The 21,613-nt window shown below is 42.4% G+C and overlaps 1 protein-coding gene and 1 long non-coding RNA gene across 4 annotated transcripts in view; one reads left to right on the top strand and one right to left on the bottom strand.

The window, feature by feature from the left end:
* The window catches only part of CDADC1 (cytidine and dCMP deaminase domain containing 1), a 45,721-nt gene extending 44,591 nt beyond the window's left edge, over nt 1–1,130 (bottom strand). Inside the window, exon 1 of one of the 3 annotated variants that reach the window (XM_522754.6) lies at nt 631–1,130. In XM_522754.6, the coding sequence (XP_522754.1) occupies nt 631–712 (82 nt within the window). In that variant the 5' untranslated portion in view covers nt 713–1,130. Of the gene's footprint in view, nt 1–280 lie in introns of all 3 variants that reach the window. The other 2 variants (XM_016925714.4, XM_016925715.4) reach the window with 2 other exon arrangements.
* On the top strand, nt 1,122–13,201 carry LOC107968098 (uncharacterized). Its single transcript, XR_001708996.4, has 2 exons — nt 1,122–1,291; nt 12,753–13,201. It is a non-coding gene; the product is annotated as an uncharacterized LOC107968098 (long non-coding RNA).
* The last annotated feature ends 8,412 nt before the right edge of the window (nt 13,202–21,613 follow it).

The raw sequence follows: 21,613 nt of genomic DNA, 5'->3' as shown, positions 1-21,613 counted from the left end.
GATAGGGGACAAGAGAGTCAGAGGTATCTTAGCAGTAGACGCTTCAGCCTTAGTCGTGGCTACCTCCTTCTTCACTTAAAAAGTTGAGCCTTCTTTCTCCAGCCCTCACCCTGCAGGAAAAAACGGTACAGCTAATACACATAGCTGAGGGGGACAACCCAAAGCAAGCTGTGAAAAGTCTTCCCATCTGACGTCGTCGTGGTGCAAGCTTTTCTTTGGACTGTGATGGGGCGTTGCTAAAAGGAAAGCGATTAGAACACAGCCCGAAAAATGCGCTGACCTTCGACGGTAAAGCAGTCGAAATACAGGAAAGCGTCACGTGCGGTTAATTTGGAAATCAAGGCAAAAGCGCCGTTTGGAAATGTTCAGGCTCTTTGACCTCAGAGGCCCCAGCTCTAGGTCCTGTGAGAAGTAGCTAACAGGGGTAAAAAGCGAGACTTCAAAAGCCAGTGGGACCGAGCCGATTGGTCCTGGCGACCGCGGAGGGGACACGCAGAGGGCGGGCAGGAGACATCCAAAAGCAGCAGGGGAGGCAAAGAAGCTCAGACAAGGAATCTGGAGTTCAATGACGGGAGACGCACAGGGCAGAGCGAAAGGTAGGGTGGCGGGAGCAGGGTCCCGGACACTCACCGGTCATGCTGCCAGTCTGGGTGCTGACTGACCGCCCGGCCCTCGCGCTCTCCAGATTTTGCATCTGCCCAGCTTCTTTCATCCCAAACCTAGCGTCCTCTGCTGCCAAGGAAACCTCTCCCAGTCAGACATGATCTCGGCCCTAGCGCCCCCGCCTCTCGCCTCCTCTCAGCAACTGTAAGGCAACGGCCCATTAGGCGCAGCCAGATGACGCCTCAAGCTTGACCGCCACTTCAGGGCTCCTCGTGTGACGTCATAGAGAGGCGGGGCTTTGGCGCCAGAGGGCTGCCCCTCGGCCGGTGACCGAGTTAAGCACCGAGCTGTAAATCGCTTGAGACCTGTATTTAGTTGTTTTGTTGGTTTTGCCAAGTAAGGTCACTTGAGGATTTCTTGGCTCGAGGTCCCAGGTTGCGCAGACTCTGACTGCATCGAGTTGAGAATTTTGGTCAGAATGTTAAAGTGGACACCTACCCCAGGCTGTCATGGTCAGTGTTTTAGAGAACTTCCTGGGTTGGGGTGTGGAGCTGGGCGGTCCAGGATGTTCTGTCATCAGAGACTGGCGGCTTCTGGGGAACTTGGTGCCGTGGAACACAGTAGGGACGTTCTGCTTCTCATCAAGAACATGAAGACATTAAGAGGTGGAATTGTAATGGAGAAAAAGGTGAGAGGAGGCAGTAGGAGTTATTTTGTTTTTAATTTCTAATGTCTAGTTTATTTCCACAAAACATCTGTATCATACCAGTTCTTTGAAATTTGTTCAGACTTGTTTTATGACCTAGATCAGCACTGTCCAGTAGGATTTCCTGTAGTATTCTATATCTGCACTGTCCAATATGGTAGCCACCAGCCACACGTGGCTATTGAGCATCTGAAATGTGGCCAGTACAACCAAGGAACTGCATTTTTAACTTCATTTAGTTTTAATTAATTTACATTTTAAGTAGTGACATGTGGCTATTGGCTACTACTGTATTGGACAACATTAGACTCTCCTCCTGGAATTCCTATTATGCATAGGTTAAACCTTCTGAGGTTCTAAATTATTATTTTTAAAATATTGCATCATTTTGTTTCTCTGAGCCACATTCTGGCTAATTTCTTCAGATCTATCTTTCAGCTTGCTATTTATTTCTTTGGCTTGTAGAATTTTTTCTAGTTCGCCTGTTCTGAGGGTAAAGCTCTTCAGGTGATTTGACTATATCCAGAGAACTCCATTCTGCACCTTTCCTGAAGTCTAGACTTTGTTGACAGTGCCTTCATGGCAATTAACACTAAGGTTTAAAGACAGGCCATGGACTAGGAGAAAATATTTGCAAAGCATGTATCCAACAAAGGACTCATATCCAGAATATATAAAGAACCATATAAACTCAGAGTAAGTAAACAGTCCAGTTAGAAAATGGATCAAAGACTTGAATAGTCATTTCACCAAAGAAGATATACAGATGGCAAATAAACATGTAAAACAGTGTTCAGTGTCATTGGCCATTAGGGAAATGTATATTAAAACCACAATGAGATTCTACTACACACCTATTTAAATGGCTAAAATAACAAGTACTGACAGCACTAAATGCTAGTGAGGATGCAGAGCAACCGGATCTCTCATACATTGCTGGTAGGACTATAAAATGGCATAACCACTCTAGAAAACAGTTTGACAGTTTCTTATAAAGTTGCACATATGCTTATCATATCACCCAGCAATCACACTCCTGGGTATTTATCCTAGACAAACCAAAACTTATGTTCAAACAAAACTCTGTACATGAATGTCATGGTGGCTTTATTTTTAATAGTCAAAAACTGAAAACAGGCCAGGCATGGTGGCTCACACCTGTAATCCCAGCACTTTGGGAGGCCAAGGCGGGCGGATCATGAGGTCAGGAGTTTGAGATCAGCCTGGGCAACATGGCGAAACCCCGTCTCTACTAAAAATACAAAAAATTAGCCAGGCGTGGTGGCATGCACCTGTAGTCCCACCTACTCAGGAGGCTTAGGCAGGAGAATCACTTGAACCCGGGAGGCAGAGGTTGCAGTGAGCCAAGATTGCGCCACTGCACTCCAGCCTGGGCGACAGAGTGAGACTCCATCTCAAAAACAAAAAAACAAAAAAACTGTAAACAAGCCAAACAGTCCTTAGTGAATGAATAGAAAGCAAACTGGAGTATATCCATGCCATGGGACACTACTCAGCCATAAAAAGTAATGAGCTATTGATACGTACAACTTGAATGAATCTCAAGGGCATTGTGGTGAGTTTTTAAAAGCCAGTCTTAAAGTGTTGTATACTGTATGATTCCATCTAGATACCATTCTCATAGCCAAAAAAAAATTATAGCATTGAAGAACAAATCCATGATTGCCAAATGTTATGGTTGGGACAAGGGTCTGACTGTTAAGAGGTAACACGACAGAGTTTCTTTGTGTTGACAGTTACTCATATCTATACATGTGATAAAATTCATAGAGCTATACACCAAAAATGCAAAGTGGTACATTCAAAACTAGTAAAACACAAATAAGATCTATACCTGTATTAACAGTATTTTACCAGTATCAGTTTCCTGATTTTACCAAAGTGCTGTGAATATGTAAGACATTATTATTGCAGAAGCTGGGTGAAGGGTAACACAGGAACTCTGTATTATTTTTGCAACTTTCTTTAAGTCTTAAACTCTCAAAATAACTATATGTATATATATATACATACACACCTATATATGTTATATGTGTGTTTGTGTGTGTATCTTTAATCCCCAGCAGTCTAGATCTGCCCTGCCCTTCAAACAATCATTAGCTTTATTGCTCATTAACCTCTCTTTGGACTCCTGGTCTCATTCCATTTTCAGTCCTTTAGTATTTCAGAGCAGTTTAAATACTTGGACTATTTCTCTTACTTTCTTGCTAGCTCAGCCATATTTTATCCTGCATTTTTAGGTATTTGTAGCTGAAATATTTTTCAGACTAGGCTAACTTTTCCACAGTATTGGTGGAATAATTGTTCTGCTGCAGAGGAATAAGAGGACTAAAAAGGATTATAAAATGAAATTTTCCCTAAGTGCTGAGAAGTGGACAAGCTCAGAGCAGCTGAGTTCTACAAAGGCCAGTTTAATCAATAAAATGGTTTTTAAATCAATAAACAATTCTATATATCAAGTGGAAGGACCATGGGCTTTGATATGAGAGAGACAAGCTGTATTCACACTCTAAGAACAGAAGTTATTTACCAGTTACTGTATCAGTTGGCTTAGACCCGACTTGCTGTGGGTAACAAATGTGAACCCCCAAAATCTAAGACGGGTCTCAGTTAATTTAGAAAGTTTATTTTGCCAAAGTTAAGGATATGCGCCTGTGACAGCCTCAGGAGGTCTTGACGACATGTGCCCAAGGTGGTCAGAGCACAGCTTGGTTTTGTACATTTTAGGGAGATATGAAACATCCATCAACATATGTAAGATGAACATTGGTTTGGTCTAGAAAGGTGGGACATCTCGAAGTTGGGAGGGGGCTTCCGGGTCTTAGGTAGATAAGAAACAAATGCTAGCATTCTTTTGAGCTTCTGATTACCCTTTCTAAAGGAGGCAATCAGATATACATTTATCTCAGTGAGCAGAGGGATGACTTGAATAGAAGGGAGTCAGGTTTGTCCTAGGCAGTTCCCAGCTTGACTTTTCCCTTTAGCTTAGTGATTTTGGGGCCCCAAGATTCATTTTCCTTTCACACAAATGACCATGAAATCTCAGTGGCTTGCCCCCACAAAGGTTAATTTTTACTCATGTTACATGCTGCTGCTCCTGTGAATTGGCTCTGGGATCCAGGCTAAAGGAGCAGCCTCTGTCCTTTCTTTCTTTTTTCCACCCTCAATTCCCCTGTATGTGACTCACCTTCCTAGCATGCTAGTTGCTTCTTTGGCTTTCCAGCCCCTTCCTCTTCCTCTGCTGTAATAGCCTCTTCTCCCTTGAAGGGGAGGGGAGGGGAGGTTATCAAATGCCTTTTTGACTGACTTACTCAGGGAAGAAGGAAGGGAGGAAGGAATGGGCCAGGGAAAGAAGGAAGGAAAGGATGATGGTAAAACATTTATCACAAATTTTCATGAAGGGCTACATGATCCCAAGTAGTATGGTGCTTGGCAAAGCACAGGTGCTCAATACTGTTGATCGTCCCTCCCTTTTTCATCTTTCATCTACCTATTCTCTATAGTAGCCTGAATTTTCTTTTACTCTAGGTCCTGTGGATTGGGAATGTTAGTCTTAGCAGTGTGTTTATTAGGACAGAATCCTCTCAACAAAGCAAGCTGATGGTCTGTGGAGTTGATCATAGTCACTGAATCTGTAGCTGGATCTGCTGATGCTGGTGGTGCTTATGGAATACCTGGCTTGTGGAAGAAAATGTACCTTACACTCAATTTTGCTCTTGTGAGAAGGCACTCCATGACCAGTGCCAGAGACACTGGGTTTTAGCAGATAAAGCATTTGCCTATAGAGTCACCAAAGGAGGAGATGGGAGGGAATCTTAAATCCATCTGTCTGAGGAGTTTGGGGCTACAGTCTTTAGGGTTTTGGAGTGGGCCCAAGTGTGGAGAGTGTTCATTGGTCGAAGAGCACAGGGTGAAGTCATGGGACAGGGAGATGAAGAAGCTGTGTTCTTATGCTCATCCCATTCTTCTGTGAGGGTCTCCAAACTGGTCGCTGAAATTTGGATCTGAGAACATCTTAAGCAATCCTTAAACAAAAGCCTTATGATTCTGTCAGAGATCATCTCTATAGGAACAACAGGGATGCAAATCAATTTTTAAACAGTCTTATTGAAGTAGGATATTTCCCTGACCGCTTTGCAGGACTCGCAATAGGGGTGCCCCATTTACTCAGCCCACAGCTCTCAACTCCTTGCGGGAGGGAGCGCATGAGCAAATAAGGCAGGAACTGGAGTACACAACCACTGGAATCAGCTGGCCACTTCGTCACCAGCAGGAGTGAACTCCACTCATTTGGACTCACTGCTCTCCACCCCTTATGGGAGGGAGCACACAGGTGAGCAGTTGCAGGAGCCAGGGTGAGCACTTTTGAGCACCAGCAGGAGCAAACTCCATGCATGCCCCCAAGGCAGTATCTGGTGGGGTGCCTGCAACCCCTGAAGCCCCAGAGGGAGTGTTACAGTGGTCTTTTAGCTCTGCCATCTGCAGACAGCTTAAGTGTTAACAGCTCTGCAGAGCCTCTCTCTGCCTTTTCATGTGAGGGAGCTGTCTTCCACCAGTGAGGGCAAAGGGCCAGTGTGACAGCCTTTTGCATCTGCACTTGTGGCTCCTAGGCTCTTGTTTGGCATCCAGGAGAAATGAGTTTGGACGAAGGAATTGAAAGATGGTAAAAACAGGATTTTATCGCTGATAAAAGTGGCCCTCAGCAGGAAGGGGAGCTGAAAAGGGGATGGGGTGGGAAGGTAATCTTCCCCTGAAGTCCGGCTGTCTCTGGCCAGATTCTTCTCTGAAGTTATGCTGTCAAGCTGTCTCTCTGAAGTCAAGCCACTTCTCTCAGACGTTGAGCCATAGTCTCTGATGTCCAGCTGCTTCTCCTTTTTGCCAGCTGAGTCTGGGGTTTTTATAAGCACAGGATAGGGGGCAGGGCGGGCCATGGGTGGTTTTGGAAAAGGCAACATTTGAGCAGGAGAACAGGCATGTAAGTTCTCACTTTGGGCTGCAGTCTCAGGCTTTTTGGCTTGAGGATGGGACTTTGCCAGGGACCTGCCCCTGTCTGCCTAGAATTTCTCTGCCTCCTGTCTCCATCATTATAATCTTAATGTCAGAAATCCTATCTTTAGGAACAATGGGGATGCAAATGGTCAGGATCTAGTGACTTTTGGCAACAAGGAAGTGTGCTGAATTGTGGCCTGATTAGTTCTTTTTTTTTTTTTTTTTTTAAGACAGAGTCTCATTCTGTTGCCCAGGTAGGCTGGAGTGTAGTGGCACAATACTGGCTCAATGCAACCTCTGCCTCCTAGGTTCAAGTGATTCTCATGCCTCTGCCTCCTGAATAGCAAGGATTACAGACACATGCCACCAAGCCTGGCTAATTTTTGTATTTTTAGTAGAGACCAGGTTTTACCGTGTTGGCCAGGCTGGTCTCAAACTCCTGAACTCAAGCGATCCACCCACCTTGGCCTCCCAAAGTGCTGGGATTACACGTGTGAGCTACCGTGCCTGTCTGATTAGTTCTTTTTCTTTTTTTTTTTTTTTTTTTTTTTGTAGATACGGAGTCTTGCTCTGTCGCCCCAGGCTGGAGTGCAGTGGCACGATCTCGGCTCACTGCAACCTCTGCCTCCCAGGTTCAAGCATTTCTCCTGCCTCAGCCTCCCGAGTAGCTGGGACTACAGGCACATGCTGCCATGCCCAGCTAATTTCTTTTGTATTTTAGTAGAGATGGGGTTTCACCGTGTTGCCTAGGCTGGTCTCGAACTCCTGAGCTCAGGCACTCTGCCGGCCTTGGCCTCCCAAAGTGCTAGGATTACAGGCGTGAGCCACCGCGCCTGGCTGATTCCTTCTTAATTATAACTATATTTCTGTCCAGAACCCAGCATGCCATTCTTGTCAACCCTGTGGGGATGGTTTCAATTTGGTCATTTCGGGCAAAAAATGTGATTATCCCCACCACCCTGAGTCTGGAGATTAAGGTTTGCTAAACAATTCTTAGAAGGCCATTCCTGGCAGCACTTAAACCCTGAGGAAGCAAAAAGAAACCTGAAACAAAATCCAGATGCCCTTCAGGAATATGTGCTTTGTTACGGAGGGCAGTGCTGCCAAAGAGAAATGACTTCTCAGATTTTCCATATATTGTCCCAAATAATCTTCTCAGAAAAGTAAACTTGGTGCCATGTAGATTAATGTGCTGCAGAGTAAGAATGTTCAGGCAGCCCTGGAAATGGTGCTCCCCTGAGGTGGGAAGGACTGGCAAGCCCACTTTCCCTTGTTCTCCCAAGCTCTCTACCAAAAGCCTGCCTGAGAGGGGGTGGGCAGAGGGGCCTGGGCAGCACAGTCAATGTCCAAGCTCATTTTGGGTCCCTGTTTGTGTGGCACCTCTGGACTGTCAGGTAGGGCCACCTGGGTTCAGATATTTCTGAATCAGCATCCCTATAGAAGTTATCTAATTAGACACATTAGAAATCAACAGAAGGAGGGCTGGGTGCAGTGGCTTGTGCCCATAGTCCCATCCCTTTGGGAGGCCAAAGCCAGAGAATCACTTGAGGCCAGGAGTTCAAGACCAGCCTGGGCAACATAGCGAGACTCCATCTCTACAAAACACTTTTTAAAATTAGCCAGTTGTGGTAATGTGCACCTGTAGCCACAGCCACTCCAGAGGCTAAGGTGAGAGGATCGCTTGAGCCCAAGAGTTTGAGGCTGCAGTGAGCTATGATTGCACCACTGTATGCCAGCCTGGGCAACAGAGTGAGACAGCATCTCTAAAGAAAAATAAAAAAGAAATCAACAGAAGACACTAGAGGGAGGGGTAGGGATGAGAGGATGGATAGGAGAGGGAGTAGGGAGGAAACTAACACTGATGGAATATCTGCTATGATCAGACACCCTATGTAACGATAATGATAATAGTAATAATAGTATCTTACATTATTGAGCCTTTACAGTGTTCCAGGCTCTGTTCTAGGTACTTTATGTTTATTATCTCATTTGCTCCTTCCAGCAACCTTGTGATGTGGGCAATATTATTTAGCTCCACTTATAGGAACCAAGACATTCGGTAACCTGCCCCAATAGACATAGCTTGAAAGGGGTGGGGGCAGGATATAAATGGACATTATGACTTCATTTACTACCCACAACAACCCTATGAAATAGATTTTTATCATCTCCATTATGCAGGTGAGGAAACTAAGGCCCTCAGACCAGCAACATCGCCATCACGTGGGAGCTTGTGAGAAAAGCAGAATCTTGGGCTGCACTTCAGACTTTCTGAGTCAGAATCTGTACATCCACCACTGGGCTAGGCCAGTGGGCTCCAGCGATTCTCCAACTGGAGTATGCATAAGAGTCCCTCAGAGACTATGTTAAAACCCAGATTTCTGGGTCCCAGCCTTAGAGATTCTGAATCAGTGGTTTTTAGCTAAAGTATTTTGGCCCTCTGTAGAATTGCTTTTACCAAAAGCAACTGATACCAAGTACTTTTTGGTATCGTATCATCTGCTGATGTTAACTGATGCTACAAGCAAAATTTTCATACCAGATTCGAGCAAGTGTCAAAGTTTTATTTGGCCCGGAGGTTACAAACTTTTTTGGAAAGGCCCAGATAGCAAATATTTTAGGTTTTTCAGACCATTTAGTCTGTGTCACAACTATTCCATTCTGCTACAAAAGCAGCCATAGATGATATGAAACGACTGAGTGTGGCCGTTTTCCAATAAAACTCAATTAACTCCCCCTCATTTAACTCCTAAAATGAGTGAACCATTGGTGGCGGCAATGAGACCTAGTTCAGAGTGTATTTGAGGAACAGGATTTAAATACTTGAAGAGAAAAGGATTCTCTAAAATAGCTAAGTTAGGTACAATATGCCTGGTTAACTTTCTTTAGGGCAATAAAACCATATACTTTTGGGTTAACTTTTTAAAAAAGATTTTATTTTTTTAGAGCAGTTTTAGGTTCACAGCAAAATGGAGTGGAAAATAGAGATTTCCCATATGGCCCCTGCCACACACATGCACAGCCTCCCCAACTATTAACATCCCCCACCAGAGTGGTGCATTTGTTACAGTTGATGAACCTACACTGACATGTCATCATCACCCAAAGTCCACAGTTTACATTGGAATTCACTCTTGGTGTTGTACATTCTCTGGGTTTGGGCAAATGTGTAGGGACATGTGTCCACCATTGTAGTATATCATACAGAGTAGTTTCACTGCCTTAAAAATCCTCCATGCTTTGCTTTATTCATCCCTGCACCCTAACTCCTGGCAACACTAGTCTTCTTTTTTACTGTCTCCATAGTTTTGCCTTTTCTAGAATGTCATATAGTTGGAATCATTGTATGTAGTTGTGGAGGCTAACGCAACTCCATCTTGGATGCCAATCCGCCCTGTTGACTTCTTGATTAACCTCAATTTAGGGAAGGCTGCTATCTTCCATTTTATCTACTGTTCCTTGTGTAAGAGCTTGTACTTACTGTAAATCCTGCCCTTAGGTCAAAACTCCCTTGACCATAAATTCTGCTCTAGGCAGATTCACATAGCATCTTGCCTTTCCCTATAATTGTCCTACACATTCCTTCCCTATGACATGGAAGCCCTGGGTCTGTGGGGGTCATAGTGTGGGAATCCAACACCTTGTCTGGCAGCTGCCCAGGACATTGCGGCTTCTCTTCCTAAGTCCCTATTAAATGTTTTTGTTTGTTTGTTTGTTTTTTCCTGAGAAACCGAATGTGTCAGCCTCTTTCTTGGCCTGTTAGCTTCCGCAGACTTTAGGGGTAGATTTCCATAGACCTGCCCATTGCAGAACAGTAGTCTTTTCAGACTGGCTTCTCTCTTAGTAATATGCATTATTTAAGTTTCCTCCATATCTTTTCGGGCTTGATAGCTCATTTATTTTTAGTGCCAAATAAAATTCCATTGCTTGGTTGTAGCATAGTTATTTATCTATTCACTTACCGAACAACATCTTGGTTGCTTCCAAGTTTGGACAATGGTAAAATTAAAAAAAAAAAAAAAGAAGCTTCTGCAAACACCCATGTGCAGGTTTTTCTGTGGACATATTTTCAACTCCTTTGGGTAAATACCAAGGAGTATGTTTGTTAGATCATATGGTAAGAGTATGTTTAGTTTTGTAAGGAACTGCCAAACTATCTTCCAAAGTAACTGTACCTTTTTTTCCTTTCTAACAGAAATGAATGTATAAACCAAAAATAAAATTCTAAGCCTCCCAACCATCTGATTGGACCCCTCCTCTCGACCAAGGGCATTCCAAAGTTAACCTGAAAAACTAGTTCAGGTCAACTTTCAGGCCATGATGGGAAAGAGGAGCTGGACCTGCCTCATTATGCCCTCCTCCATTTTGGAATTACTGATAGAATAGAGTCTTTAAGTCTGATAAGAAACCTTTACAATCTATTCTCTCTGAAGCCTGCTACCTGGAGGCTTCACCTGCATGATAAAACTTTGGTCTCTACAACTGCCTATCTTAACCCAGACATTCCTTTCTATTGCTTCCAGGTCTTTAGATAATAACTCTTTCAAACAATTGCCAGTCAGAAAACCTGTGAATCCACCTATGACCTGGAAGTCCCCACTTCCGGTTTTCCTGCCTTTCCAGACCTAACCAGTGTACATCTTACATGTATTAATTGATGTCTTATATCTCCCTAAATTGTATAAAACCAACTTGTACCCTGACCACCTTGGACACATGTTCTCAGGATCTCCTGAGGACTGTGTCACGGGTCATTGGTCTCTCATATTTAGCTCAAAGTAAATCTCTTCAAAGATTTTTTAGAATTTGACTCTTTTCATTGACAAATGAGAGCTCTGGTTGCTCCACTTCCTCACCTGCATTTGTTATTGTCAGTGTTCTGGAATTTGGCCATTGTAATAGGTATATAGTGGTATCTTGTTTGGGGTTAATTTACTTATTAAAAAAGGCTATAAAATCCTAACACTTTTTCAGTTTCAGCAAGGTAATCTCTCTTTTTAGAGGGCTGTGCTTCTATGAATTGTGTGCTATTAATTTAAAAAATGTGACAACAAACTTGCATTCCCCCCGAATATCAAATGAGAGTTCCCTTTAACAATGTCCTGCTTTTATTCAAGCAGTCATGTTATTTTCTAATACTAGAAAATGTGACTGGGCACAATGGCTCATGCCTGTAATCCCACCACTTTGGGAAGCCAAGGCAGGTGGATCACAAAGTCAGGAGTTTGAGACCAGCCTGGCTAACATGGCAAAACCCTATCTCTACTAAATACTAAAATTAGCCGGTGTGGTGGTATCATACACTTGTAATCACAGCTACTTGGGAGACTGAGGCAGGAGAATTGCTTGAACCTAGGAAGTGGAGGTTGCAGTGAGCCGAGATTGTGTCACTGCACTCTAGCCTGGGTGACAGAGCAAGACTCTATCTCAAAAAAAAAAAAAAATGCATAGCAAAAAAATTTAAGTAGTCACTATTTAATCATTTTCCAAATGTGGGACAATTTTTCTCATTGGCTTTATAAGAAAAAGCTCTAGGACATTCATTACTATGCTCGCCTTAAAGATTGTTGTTGAGGACATAGTTTTCTAGCTTTTAAGATGTCATCTTGGAATACTTGAAGGATCGATTCTCCTGTCTCCCATGAATCACGTAAACTTCTTAACCATACACCAGGATATGAATTTTATGTCCTCATTTTCCTCCTGGTATAATCTTATTTTGCCTATCCTAATTTTTTGTTAGTTTCTACTTTCCCCATTTACTTCATGTGTGTTTTATTTTAGATGCTTTTATAAATTGCTTTATATGCTTTTTGGAGCACAAATTTATTTTAATAAAAAGAATGTTCAGATTTGAGGACTCTTTAGTTCAAAGTGCCTTGAGGAAGAAGAGGGAGTTAGTATTTGCATACTTATGCAATAATGCACATATGTCTTATCAATAGCTAAAATGTAATTTATTCACATTTACATAGTCACTCATATGACAAAAGCTGAATGTTGTTAGTTTACCTGTGCATCATATACATTTCACCTGAGTGACCTAAATAATCTGGACAGTTGAAACTGCCTTTGCAAAGATTATGACAGTCAGAAAAATCTAGCATGGCTGACCCCGTCTTGCTTCTAGGTTCACAGGCTGGCTGTCCTCACTCATTCCTGGTCATAGGCCAAGCTAACCATGGGAAGAATTTAGTTTATAGTTTAACTTGAAAGCAGTAGTCTCTCCCTAAAATGACCCTCTCCTTGTCCAGGAACTAAAACTGCCTTTGTAAGTCTAATGAAAGGCCATGAGGTTAGGATTATGGGACGGCCTGAATTCTGCTAAATATGGGCATAGTTTTTATACTCTCTTACTGCCCAGGAGTCATTGCTCCTATAGATAACATCACTATTGTAGAATCTAAGATTGATCTTTTGATATATTTTTCAGACTTTTGCATTCTGGTAACCAACTGATCCTACCCGGACCCATGATGCATAACTCAGCTGGTCCTGTGGCGCACACCCAGAGGCCGACTCAATGCATGAAGACTGTTTTCCACACCCCTATGATTTCATCCCCAACCAAGCAGCAGCATCCATTCCCTAGCCCCCTGCCCACCAAATTATCCATAAAAACTCTGGCTTCTGAGTTCTCAGCAAAACTGATTTTAGTAATAACTCCAGTTCTTCCACTTGGCTGGCCTTAGTTAATTAAACTTATTCTTTACTATAGTACCGTGTTCCCAGTGAATTGGTTTTGTCTGTGTAGCAGGCAGGACAACCCATCAGGCAATCACACAGTTACTCTGCAGTGCTTCTTTTTATTTTGCTTTTCAAACAAATTTCAAATATTATTAGATTGAAATAAACTATACAAATAGCTTTTCCTCACAAAAATGCAATATTTTGTGTATTATTCCTAGGTAAACTACAAAACATTTATTTTTGTAAGTTTTTTTTTTGCAAAAATAAATCAAGATGCTTATGCATATAAATCAAGATGAGGCAATGAAAAAAAACCAAAGAATAACCAAAGAGAGACAAATCAGTTGTCAGTGTCTGTGAACTCATGTTCTGTCTTGCTTGTAAAACAGAGGGTTCATGTGTGGTCTGCTAAAAAGCTGATGGCCCAGTTAGGGTAGAGATACAACAAAGGGGTGCAAGCCCCAGCAACACATGTGGGGCAACAGTGAGGCATCCCTCCATTCAAACTGTAACTGTAACTCCTTCCTTTCTTCCTTCCCTCCCTCCCCCTTCCCCCTCCATCCCTCCCCACTTCCCCCTTCCCTTTCACCTCCCCTCCCCTCCCCTCCACTCCCCTCCCCTCCTTCCTTTCTCTTTCTTTCTTTTCTTTTTTAAGAGATGGGGTCCCACTATATTGACCAGGCTGGTCTGTAACTCCGGCCTCAAGGGATCTTCCCAACTCCACCTCTCAAAGTGCTGGATTACAGCCTGAGCCACTGGACCTGGCTACTGTCCATTCTTTGATGAAGACAAAGTTTACCCTGAAATCCTGTTCAGGTGAGCACACAGTTTCTATCACTTTCTGGTAACTTCCTAAACTATTCCTTATGGAATAGTTTTAATAGTGCACTTAAAACACAATGTATTTGAGTTGGAAGCTTCGTTCTTTTGTATAAATTTTTTTCTCCCTCCCTCACTTCCTCAACATTTATTTCTTCCAAAAGCTGATAACTCAAATCCTGGTCATTAGATTGGTAGATTATAAATGTAATTCCCAAAATGACTTTAATCCCTTCATCACGCCACTGGCGGGCATCGCATAGAAATGAAACTTGACACTTTGAATACCATCTTCTTGGAGACAGAGAAGTTTTCAAAGCATTCAAGTTCAGGCTGTGATTATTCAACATGTAGGACATAGATGGCTAATGGATTTGGTGGGAGGCCTGTAGCAAAATTTACCTTCAGTGACTAAGTGGCCTAATGCAAATCATAGTTTTACTTCCTAATAGTGAAAAACAAAGCATCTTAAAATATTATCTCAGGTATTGTCAGTAATTTCCGAGTTACTTTTGGAGGCTCTGACTCATTTGTATAGAGTTTGCTTTATGTGTCTATCATTAAATGCAAACCATGTTTTGTATTAAGAGTTATGTTAACCAAGTGACATGACCTGACCTCTGGTCAGTGTTTTTTTGGGCATATTTTGTGATGCTTACATCCATCTGTGCTCACTCTCAGTCTCCATCCTGGGAACACAGGACCTGAAATGATATGTAAACATTAAGAAAGAGACATAGATATCAGGCAGATAGCGAGCATCATAAATTGTGAACAGATAGAAGTTCTTTGCCTTTCCGTGTGTATTTCCACTTGATCTTCCAGCAATGGAGCTCCATAGAAGTGCGTCTAGATTGGTGAGTCACTCTGTACATGTCAGCAGTGTGTTACTCTGACATGTTGAGCTGGAGATGTCCTGTGTCTTAGTATAAGTGCTTTGAGGTGCTGATCTGAGAAAATCTAAGTTTCTGAATAATGTGCTCTACCACTGGGACACTGTTTCTAATAATGTCAAAGGCTAGTTGAGATTCTAGGTTATCCTGGTAATCCCTGAAAAACTTCCCAGAAGGTTTCATTTGAACATCATGTTTAGTGGCCACATTAGTGGCTTCCTCAAACCAAAAAGTATAATAAAATTCAATATTTTTTACCACTTCATTTGTGAATGTGATAACTGTAGTTAAGCTGCTGCCTGTCAAGAAGATGCCAGAAGTTTGCCACTGGAATTTTCCCCCCAAAGGCTCTTGTTAAGATAGGGCATTTTTTGAGGCGGGCGGATCATGAGGTCAAGAGATTGAGACCATCCTAGCCAACATGGTGAAACCCAATCTCTACTAAAAATACAAAAATTAGCCAGGCTTGGTGGCAGGTGCCTGTAGTCCCAGCTACTCAGGAGGCTGAAGCAGGAGAATTGCATGAACCCGGGAGGCAGAGGTTGCAGTGAGCTGAGATCGTGCCACTGCACTCTAGCCTGGTGACAGAGTGAGACTCCATCTCAAAAAAATAAATAAATAAAATAAAAATAGGTCATTTTTAAGAACAAATGAAACCAATGAAATAGAAATCTATTGATGCACAAAAGAGCACAAATGCTCGACAGCTATAAAGCTATTCCATCTAGCGTTTGTGCCATTCCTTATACCGTCCATACAAAAAACAAATGCAAGAGCTCCACTTAAATTTCAAAAGCATCATGCCTATCAGTGGAGGAAGGCCCATTTCCTTCAGTTATTACATCTTTCTTGACTGCTCTAAAGAAAGGGCAGATTTAACACTGTGGAATCCTAAAAGCAGTTGCAATGACCGTTAAGAAAAAGAACAATTTTCTTCAGATGCTTCCAATGCGACAGATGTGCTTACGACAAATCCTGACTTTCCAAGAACAGCAGAGTGCGTAGATACCTTGGGACTATTTCTCTAAAAGCCCAGTAGCCTGGACGTTCATTTTGGAAGGAAACCTGGTGGACACAAATATACCTGACCACACCACTACTCCCTGATCAGCCCCCACCATGTGTGTACGGAAGACACCACACATTTTGGGCAGAAAGACTGATTCTTAAAAATGAACAAGTCAATAGCCAAGATATGGAATCAACCTAGGTGCCCATCAATGGATGAATGTATAGGAAAATGTGGTTTATACATACATACATACATATATGCATACATTGGAATACTATTCAGCCTTAAAACAGAAGGAAATCCTGCCATTTGCAACAACACAGATGAACTTGAAGGACATTATGTTATGGGAAATAAGCCAGGCACAGAAAGGCAAATACCACATAATCTCACTCATATGTGGAATCTAAAAAAATTGAACTCATAAAAAGCAGAGAGTAAAACAGTTACCAGGAAATGGAAGCAGGGAGAGATTGGGGAGGTGTTGGTCAAAGGATTCAAAATTTCAGTTAGTCAGAGGGAATAAATTCAGGCAATCATGGCTGAGTGTGGTGCCACATGCCTGTAATCCCAGCATTTTGTGAGGCCGAGACAGGAGGATTGCTTGGGTCCAGAATGGGCAACAAAGTGATACGCTATCTCTACAAAAAAAATTTAAAAATTAGTCAGGTATGGTGGCGCACACCTGTAGTCACAGTTACTCAGGAGGCTGAGGCAGCAGGATCACTTGAGCCCCTGAAGTCGAGGCTGCATTGAGCCATGATCATGCCACTGCACTCCATCCTGGGCGACAGAACAAGACCCTGTGTCAAACAAGAAAAGAAAAGAAAGCAAATCTATTGTACATCATGGTGACTATGGTTAACAAAAATAAATTGTATATCTAAAAATTGCGAAGACACTAGATTTTAAATATTCTTACCAAAAAAGTATGTGAGGTATCAGATATGCTAATTAGCTTGATTTAGCCATTCCACAATGTATACAACATATATCTATCAAAACATCATGTTGCATACAATAAACATATACAATTTTTATTTGTCAGTTTAAATAATTTCTTTAAAAAGTGCTGAGCATAGTTTGGTGTTGCCGTCGGGGGCTCAGGATCAGTGTGATGGACCTCACCATTGGATGTCCCACTTTTCCTCATTCTTTCCTGTCAGTCTAGTTACCCCATCTCCCAGCATCACTGTTATGTTGCTAATAGCCCTTCCTCTCTTGTGCCATCCTATTGAATGCTTTTAACATGCTATTGGTGGGCACAGCAGATGACCCAACTTGTTAGCAACTGTATTTTAAATGAAAATCAACCTCATGGACTTGAAAGCTTTATAAAAAGCTATTTTAGGTGCAACAAGTCTCGTTTGTTTAATTCTAGTACTTTTTTTTTTTTTTTTTTTTGAGGCAGGGTCTTGCTCTCTTACCCAGGCTGGAGTGCAGTGGTACAATCACAGCTCACTGCAGCCTTGACCTCCTGGGCTCAAGTGATCCTCCCACCTCAGCCTCCCGAGTAGCTGGGACTACAGACATGCACCACCACACCTGGATGTTTTTGTAGTTTTTGTAGAGATGAGATTTCGTCATGTTGCCTAGGCTGGTCTTGAACTCCTGGGCTTAAGCGATCCTCCTGTTTCGGCTTCCCAAAGTGTTGGGATTACAGGTGAGAGCTACTGTACCTGGCCTAATTCTAGCAAATTTCTAAAATACACCCAAACCTACAAGGCTGAGGGAAGTGAGGGATTCACAGAATAATTTATGTAGAAGAGATGACAAATAATTTGGTTCTAACCTTCTTACTTTACATGTGAGCAAACTGAGCTCAGAAAGATTTAATGACTCCTCAGATGGAGAGTTATTGTTAATAAACTATGTTCAGCAGAGTTTGCATGGTTTGAGCCAACAATCACTATAACATCTTTTATTTTATTATTATTATTTTTTGAGACAGGGTCTCACTCTGTCACCCAGGCTAGAGTGCAGTGGTGCAAGCATAACTCACTGCAGCCTTGAACTCCTGGGCTCAAGTGATTCTCCTGCCTAAGCCTCTCTAGCAGCTTGGGACTACAGGTGTGCACTCCCACACCTGGCTAATTTTTTAGTTTTTTTTTTTGTAGAGACAGGGTCTTGCTATGTTGCCCAGGCTGGTCTTGAACTCCTGGCTTCAAATGGTCCTCCTGCCTTGGCCTCCCAAATACTATAAAATCTTAACTACATCCATGGAAGGAATTTCTGGTTACTAAAAGTAATACATTTAATGCTTGGCACAGTTTCTCTAAGTTCCCCTGCTCTTTATTAAAACTTATTTAATCACATCTATACTTATTTACATACTTTTTTTTCCCCATCCTGACAAGTCACAGAATCTTGAGGTTAAGGGTCCTGGTCCTATTATTATTATTATTATTTTGAGACAGTCTCACTCTGTTGCCCAGGCTGGAGTGCAATGGCACAATCTCGGCTCACTGCAACCTCCACCTCCTGTGTTCAAGCGATTCTCATGCCTCAGCCTCCCGAGTAGCTGAGATTACAGGGATGTGCCACCACGTCCAGCTAGTTGGTTTTTTTTTTTTGTATTTTTAGTAGAGACAGGGTTTTACCATGTTGGCCAGGCTGTTCTCAAACTCCTGACCTCAAGTGATCCACCCACCTCTGCCTCCCAAAGTGCTGGGATTACAGGCCTATTCATTTTTATATATAGCCCAACAACTTAAACATAAAATATACTTTGTATTTTTTCCTTGTCGAAGGAAATCAAAATGTATATGGAAATTAGTAAAGGAACATTTAAAGAATCCAACTTAGGAACTGCTACTGGGAAATGTGTTTATGAAATGCATTTTTATTTTTATTTATTTTTAGAGGTGGGGTCTTGCTCTGTTGCCTAGGCTGGAGTGCGGTGGCTCGATCATAGCTCACTGCAGGTTTCAACCCCTGGGCTTAAGAGAGTAGTCCCCACCTCAGCCTCTTGTGTAGCTCGGACTATAAGGCTCAATCCACTGCACCTGGCCATTTTCATCTTTATTTAAGAAAGCCAGATGCTTGCATTAGGCACAAGAATCCCGTTTTTAAAAATGCATGCTGGAGGATAACTCAGAATCATATGAATGGGGTTATTATAAATACAAAAAATAACTGAAGACTTTCAGTGAAAGATAGCATCCTTTGGGAGTAAAATGCCAATGATGTCCCTTAAGAAGCTAAGTAATGAAGTGAATATGCCTCTTATGAGTTGTTGGATTTTTAGAAAATAAGTGTTCAGTACTTTTGTTTCATGTTTTTAAAAACAAACAAAAAGACCCAACAAGTGATAGTTAATAGGATATGAACTGAGGACAAAAATGCTAGCTCACATTTACTGAGAATTACTGCATTCCAGATGGCATACCAAGTACCTTGTATTATTATATGTTATACGTACATTGCAATAGTTATATAACTAAACACTCCATTATAATGTATTATAATACTGCAATGAACTTAGTTTTTAAGAAATCGATATTTTTCCCTGTCCAAAATGTTGCTATCCTCCATTTACATTTAAGTAGTATTTATCAAATCTATTACTACCCGGCACAATGCTAGTTGCTTTACACAGATTTAAATATTACTTCATTATCCTTTATGGTCTCAGTCATCACACAGAGTTACATTTTTTTTAGAAGAAGAACCACCCAGCTTGGAGCAGTGGCTCATGCCTAGAATCCCAGCACTTTGGGAGACTGAGGCAGGCGGATTACTTGAGCCCAGGAGTTCAAGACCAGCTTGGGCAACATGGTGAGACTCAGTCTCTACAAAAAATTCAAAAATTAGCTGGGTGTGGTGGTGTGTGCCTATAGTCCAAGCTACTTGGGAGGCTGAGGTGGGAGGATTGCATGAGCCTGGGAGGTGGAGGCTGCAAGTGAGCTCTGATCACGCCACTGCTCTCCAGCCTGGGAGACAGAGTGAGACCCTGTCTCAAAAAAGAAGAAAAGAACCACCCCTCATTGTAAATTAATTATTCATTTAACAAAATTTTATTTCATTCAACCCCTTTTGCAGAAAGAGAAAATGAAGCCTTAAAAAAATGCCTAAGTGTACATAAACACCTAGAAACAGGTTAGATACAAACGAAGCTTCTTCAGTTTGACAGATTGTCATGACACATTATATTCCAGGAAGTTCTGAATCAGACACGTTCTTCAGTTTTGTGATTTAAAAAAATCAAAATAATTACTGACTGTGCAGTGCAGATGCCTAACACAGGGGCGGTAGGTGCTTTCCTAACTGGGGTGCTGGGATACAAGCCACAGCAGGAGAGGCTGGCTCTTGGGTGGGGGTACAAGTCAGTACAGTACAGGACTAGCAGCAAAGTTGCTTAATCAGCTGCTGAGCTCCCTGCACAAAGAGGCCCCCAAGGCTGGGACCATCTAACCCACTGTTGCTCAGTGGCCATTTCGTTTCAACTTACCATCTTCCGGCTCCTGCCCCAGCACTCTCTTGAAAGGCACTTTCTAGATTCCTTCCTTTTGCCAGACTCTGTGGTCTTTCCATTGCCAGTATCCTAGGGTTACCAGATTTAAAAATAAAAATAGAGTGCCCATTTAAATGTGGATTTCAGATAAATAATAAATGATTTTAAAATGTAAGTAATAGGTATGCTATATTTTTACAGTGCAGTAGCGTGATCAGAGCTCACTGCAGTCTCAAACTCCTGAGCTCAAGCTATCCTCCCACCTCAGCCTTTCAAGTAACTGGGACAACAGGGGCACGCCACCATGCCCAGCTAATGAAGAAATGCATTTTTTTGTGGAAATGAGATCTTGCTATATTGCCAGGCTGGTGTTGAATTATTGGTCTCAAGTAACCCTCCTGCCTCGGCCTCCGAAAGTGCTGGGACTCCCGGTGTTTGCCACCACGCCTGGCCCTTAGTGTGTCATGCTAATAATATTTAAACTTATACATAAAATATATGTTGTTTATCAGAAATTCAAATTTAGTTTCAGGCTCTGAATTTCGTCTGGCAACCCTACTTCATTCTCTTTGTGCTCCCTGTGGTGCGTGACCCCTTGGCCTCCGACCCTCTGTGAAACGCTCTTCCTTTGGGTTGTATCACTTGCATCACATGCTTTTTCTTTTCTGCTCTTCTGCCTGCTTTGGTGACTTCCAGCCAGCGTGGGGATCATTAGAGTGCATCCCTCCGCCTCTGCTTTGATCTTGGTAAGCTTTCTCCTAGTCGGGGCCATCTATTTCTATCACTTAAATCAGTGGTTCTCAAAGTGTGATCCTGGAGTTGCGGCAGCAGCACCACCTGCAAACTACACAGAAATGCAAATTCTCAGACTTACAGAATCAGAACTTCTGGAGTGGGCCCAGAAATCCGTGTTTTAAGAAGCCCTCTAGTGTTTCTGATGCAAGCAAAAGTTTTTGAGGCACTGGATAAGATGATCATTTCCATGCTGTTGCCTCCCAAATCTTTATGGTGAGCCCTGACTTCATACCCAAACTTCTCTCTAGAATTTCAAGGTGGAGTATTTTGGGGAATGTTAATATATGAGAGGAAAAAAAAAGCTGTATGGCCAAAAAGAGTTTATATAGTATTGCAACATTTCTTAAAAGTATTTAAGTGGTGAGGCATGGTGGCTCACGCCTATAATCCCAACATTTTGGGAGGCCAAGGAGGGCAGATTGCTTGAGCTTAGGAGTTTGAGAATAGTCTGAGCAACATGGTGAAACCTCGTCTCTACAAAAAAATTAAAAAATTATCTGGGTGTGGTGGTGTGCACCTGTAGTCCCAGCTACTCAGGAGGCTGAGGTGAGAGGATCATCTGAGTCCAGGAGGCTGAGGCTGCAGTGAGCCATGATTGTGCCACTGCACTCCAGCATGGGTGACAGAGTGAG

The sequence above is a fragment of the Pan troglodytes genome, chromosome 14 (assembly GCF_028858775.2).
Source record: "Pan troglodytes isolate AG18354 chromosome 14, NHGRI_mPanTro3-v2.0_pri, whole genome shotgun sequence".
Classification (NCBI taxonomy): Eukaryota; Metazoa; Chordata; class Mammalia; order Primates; family Hominidae; genus Pan; species Pan troglodytes.
Note: the sequence above shows the minus strand (reverse complement) of the source record. Positions and strands in the feature narration are given on the sequence as shown.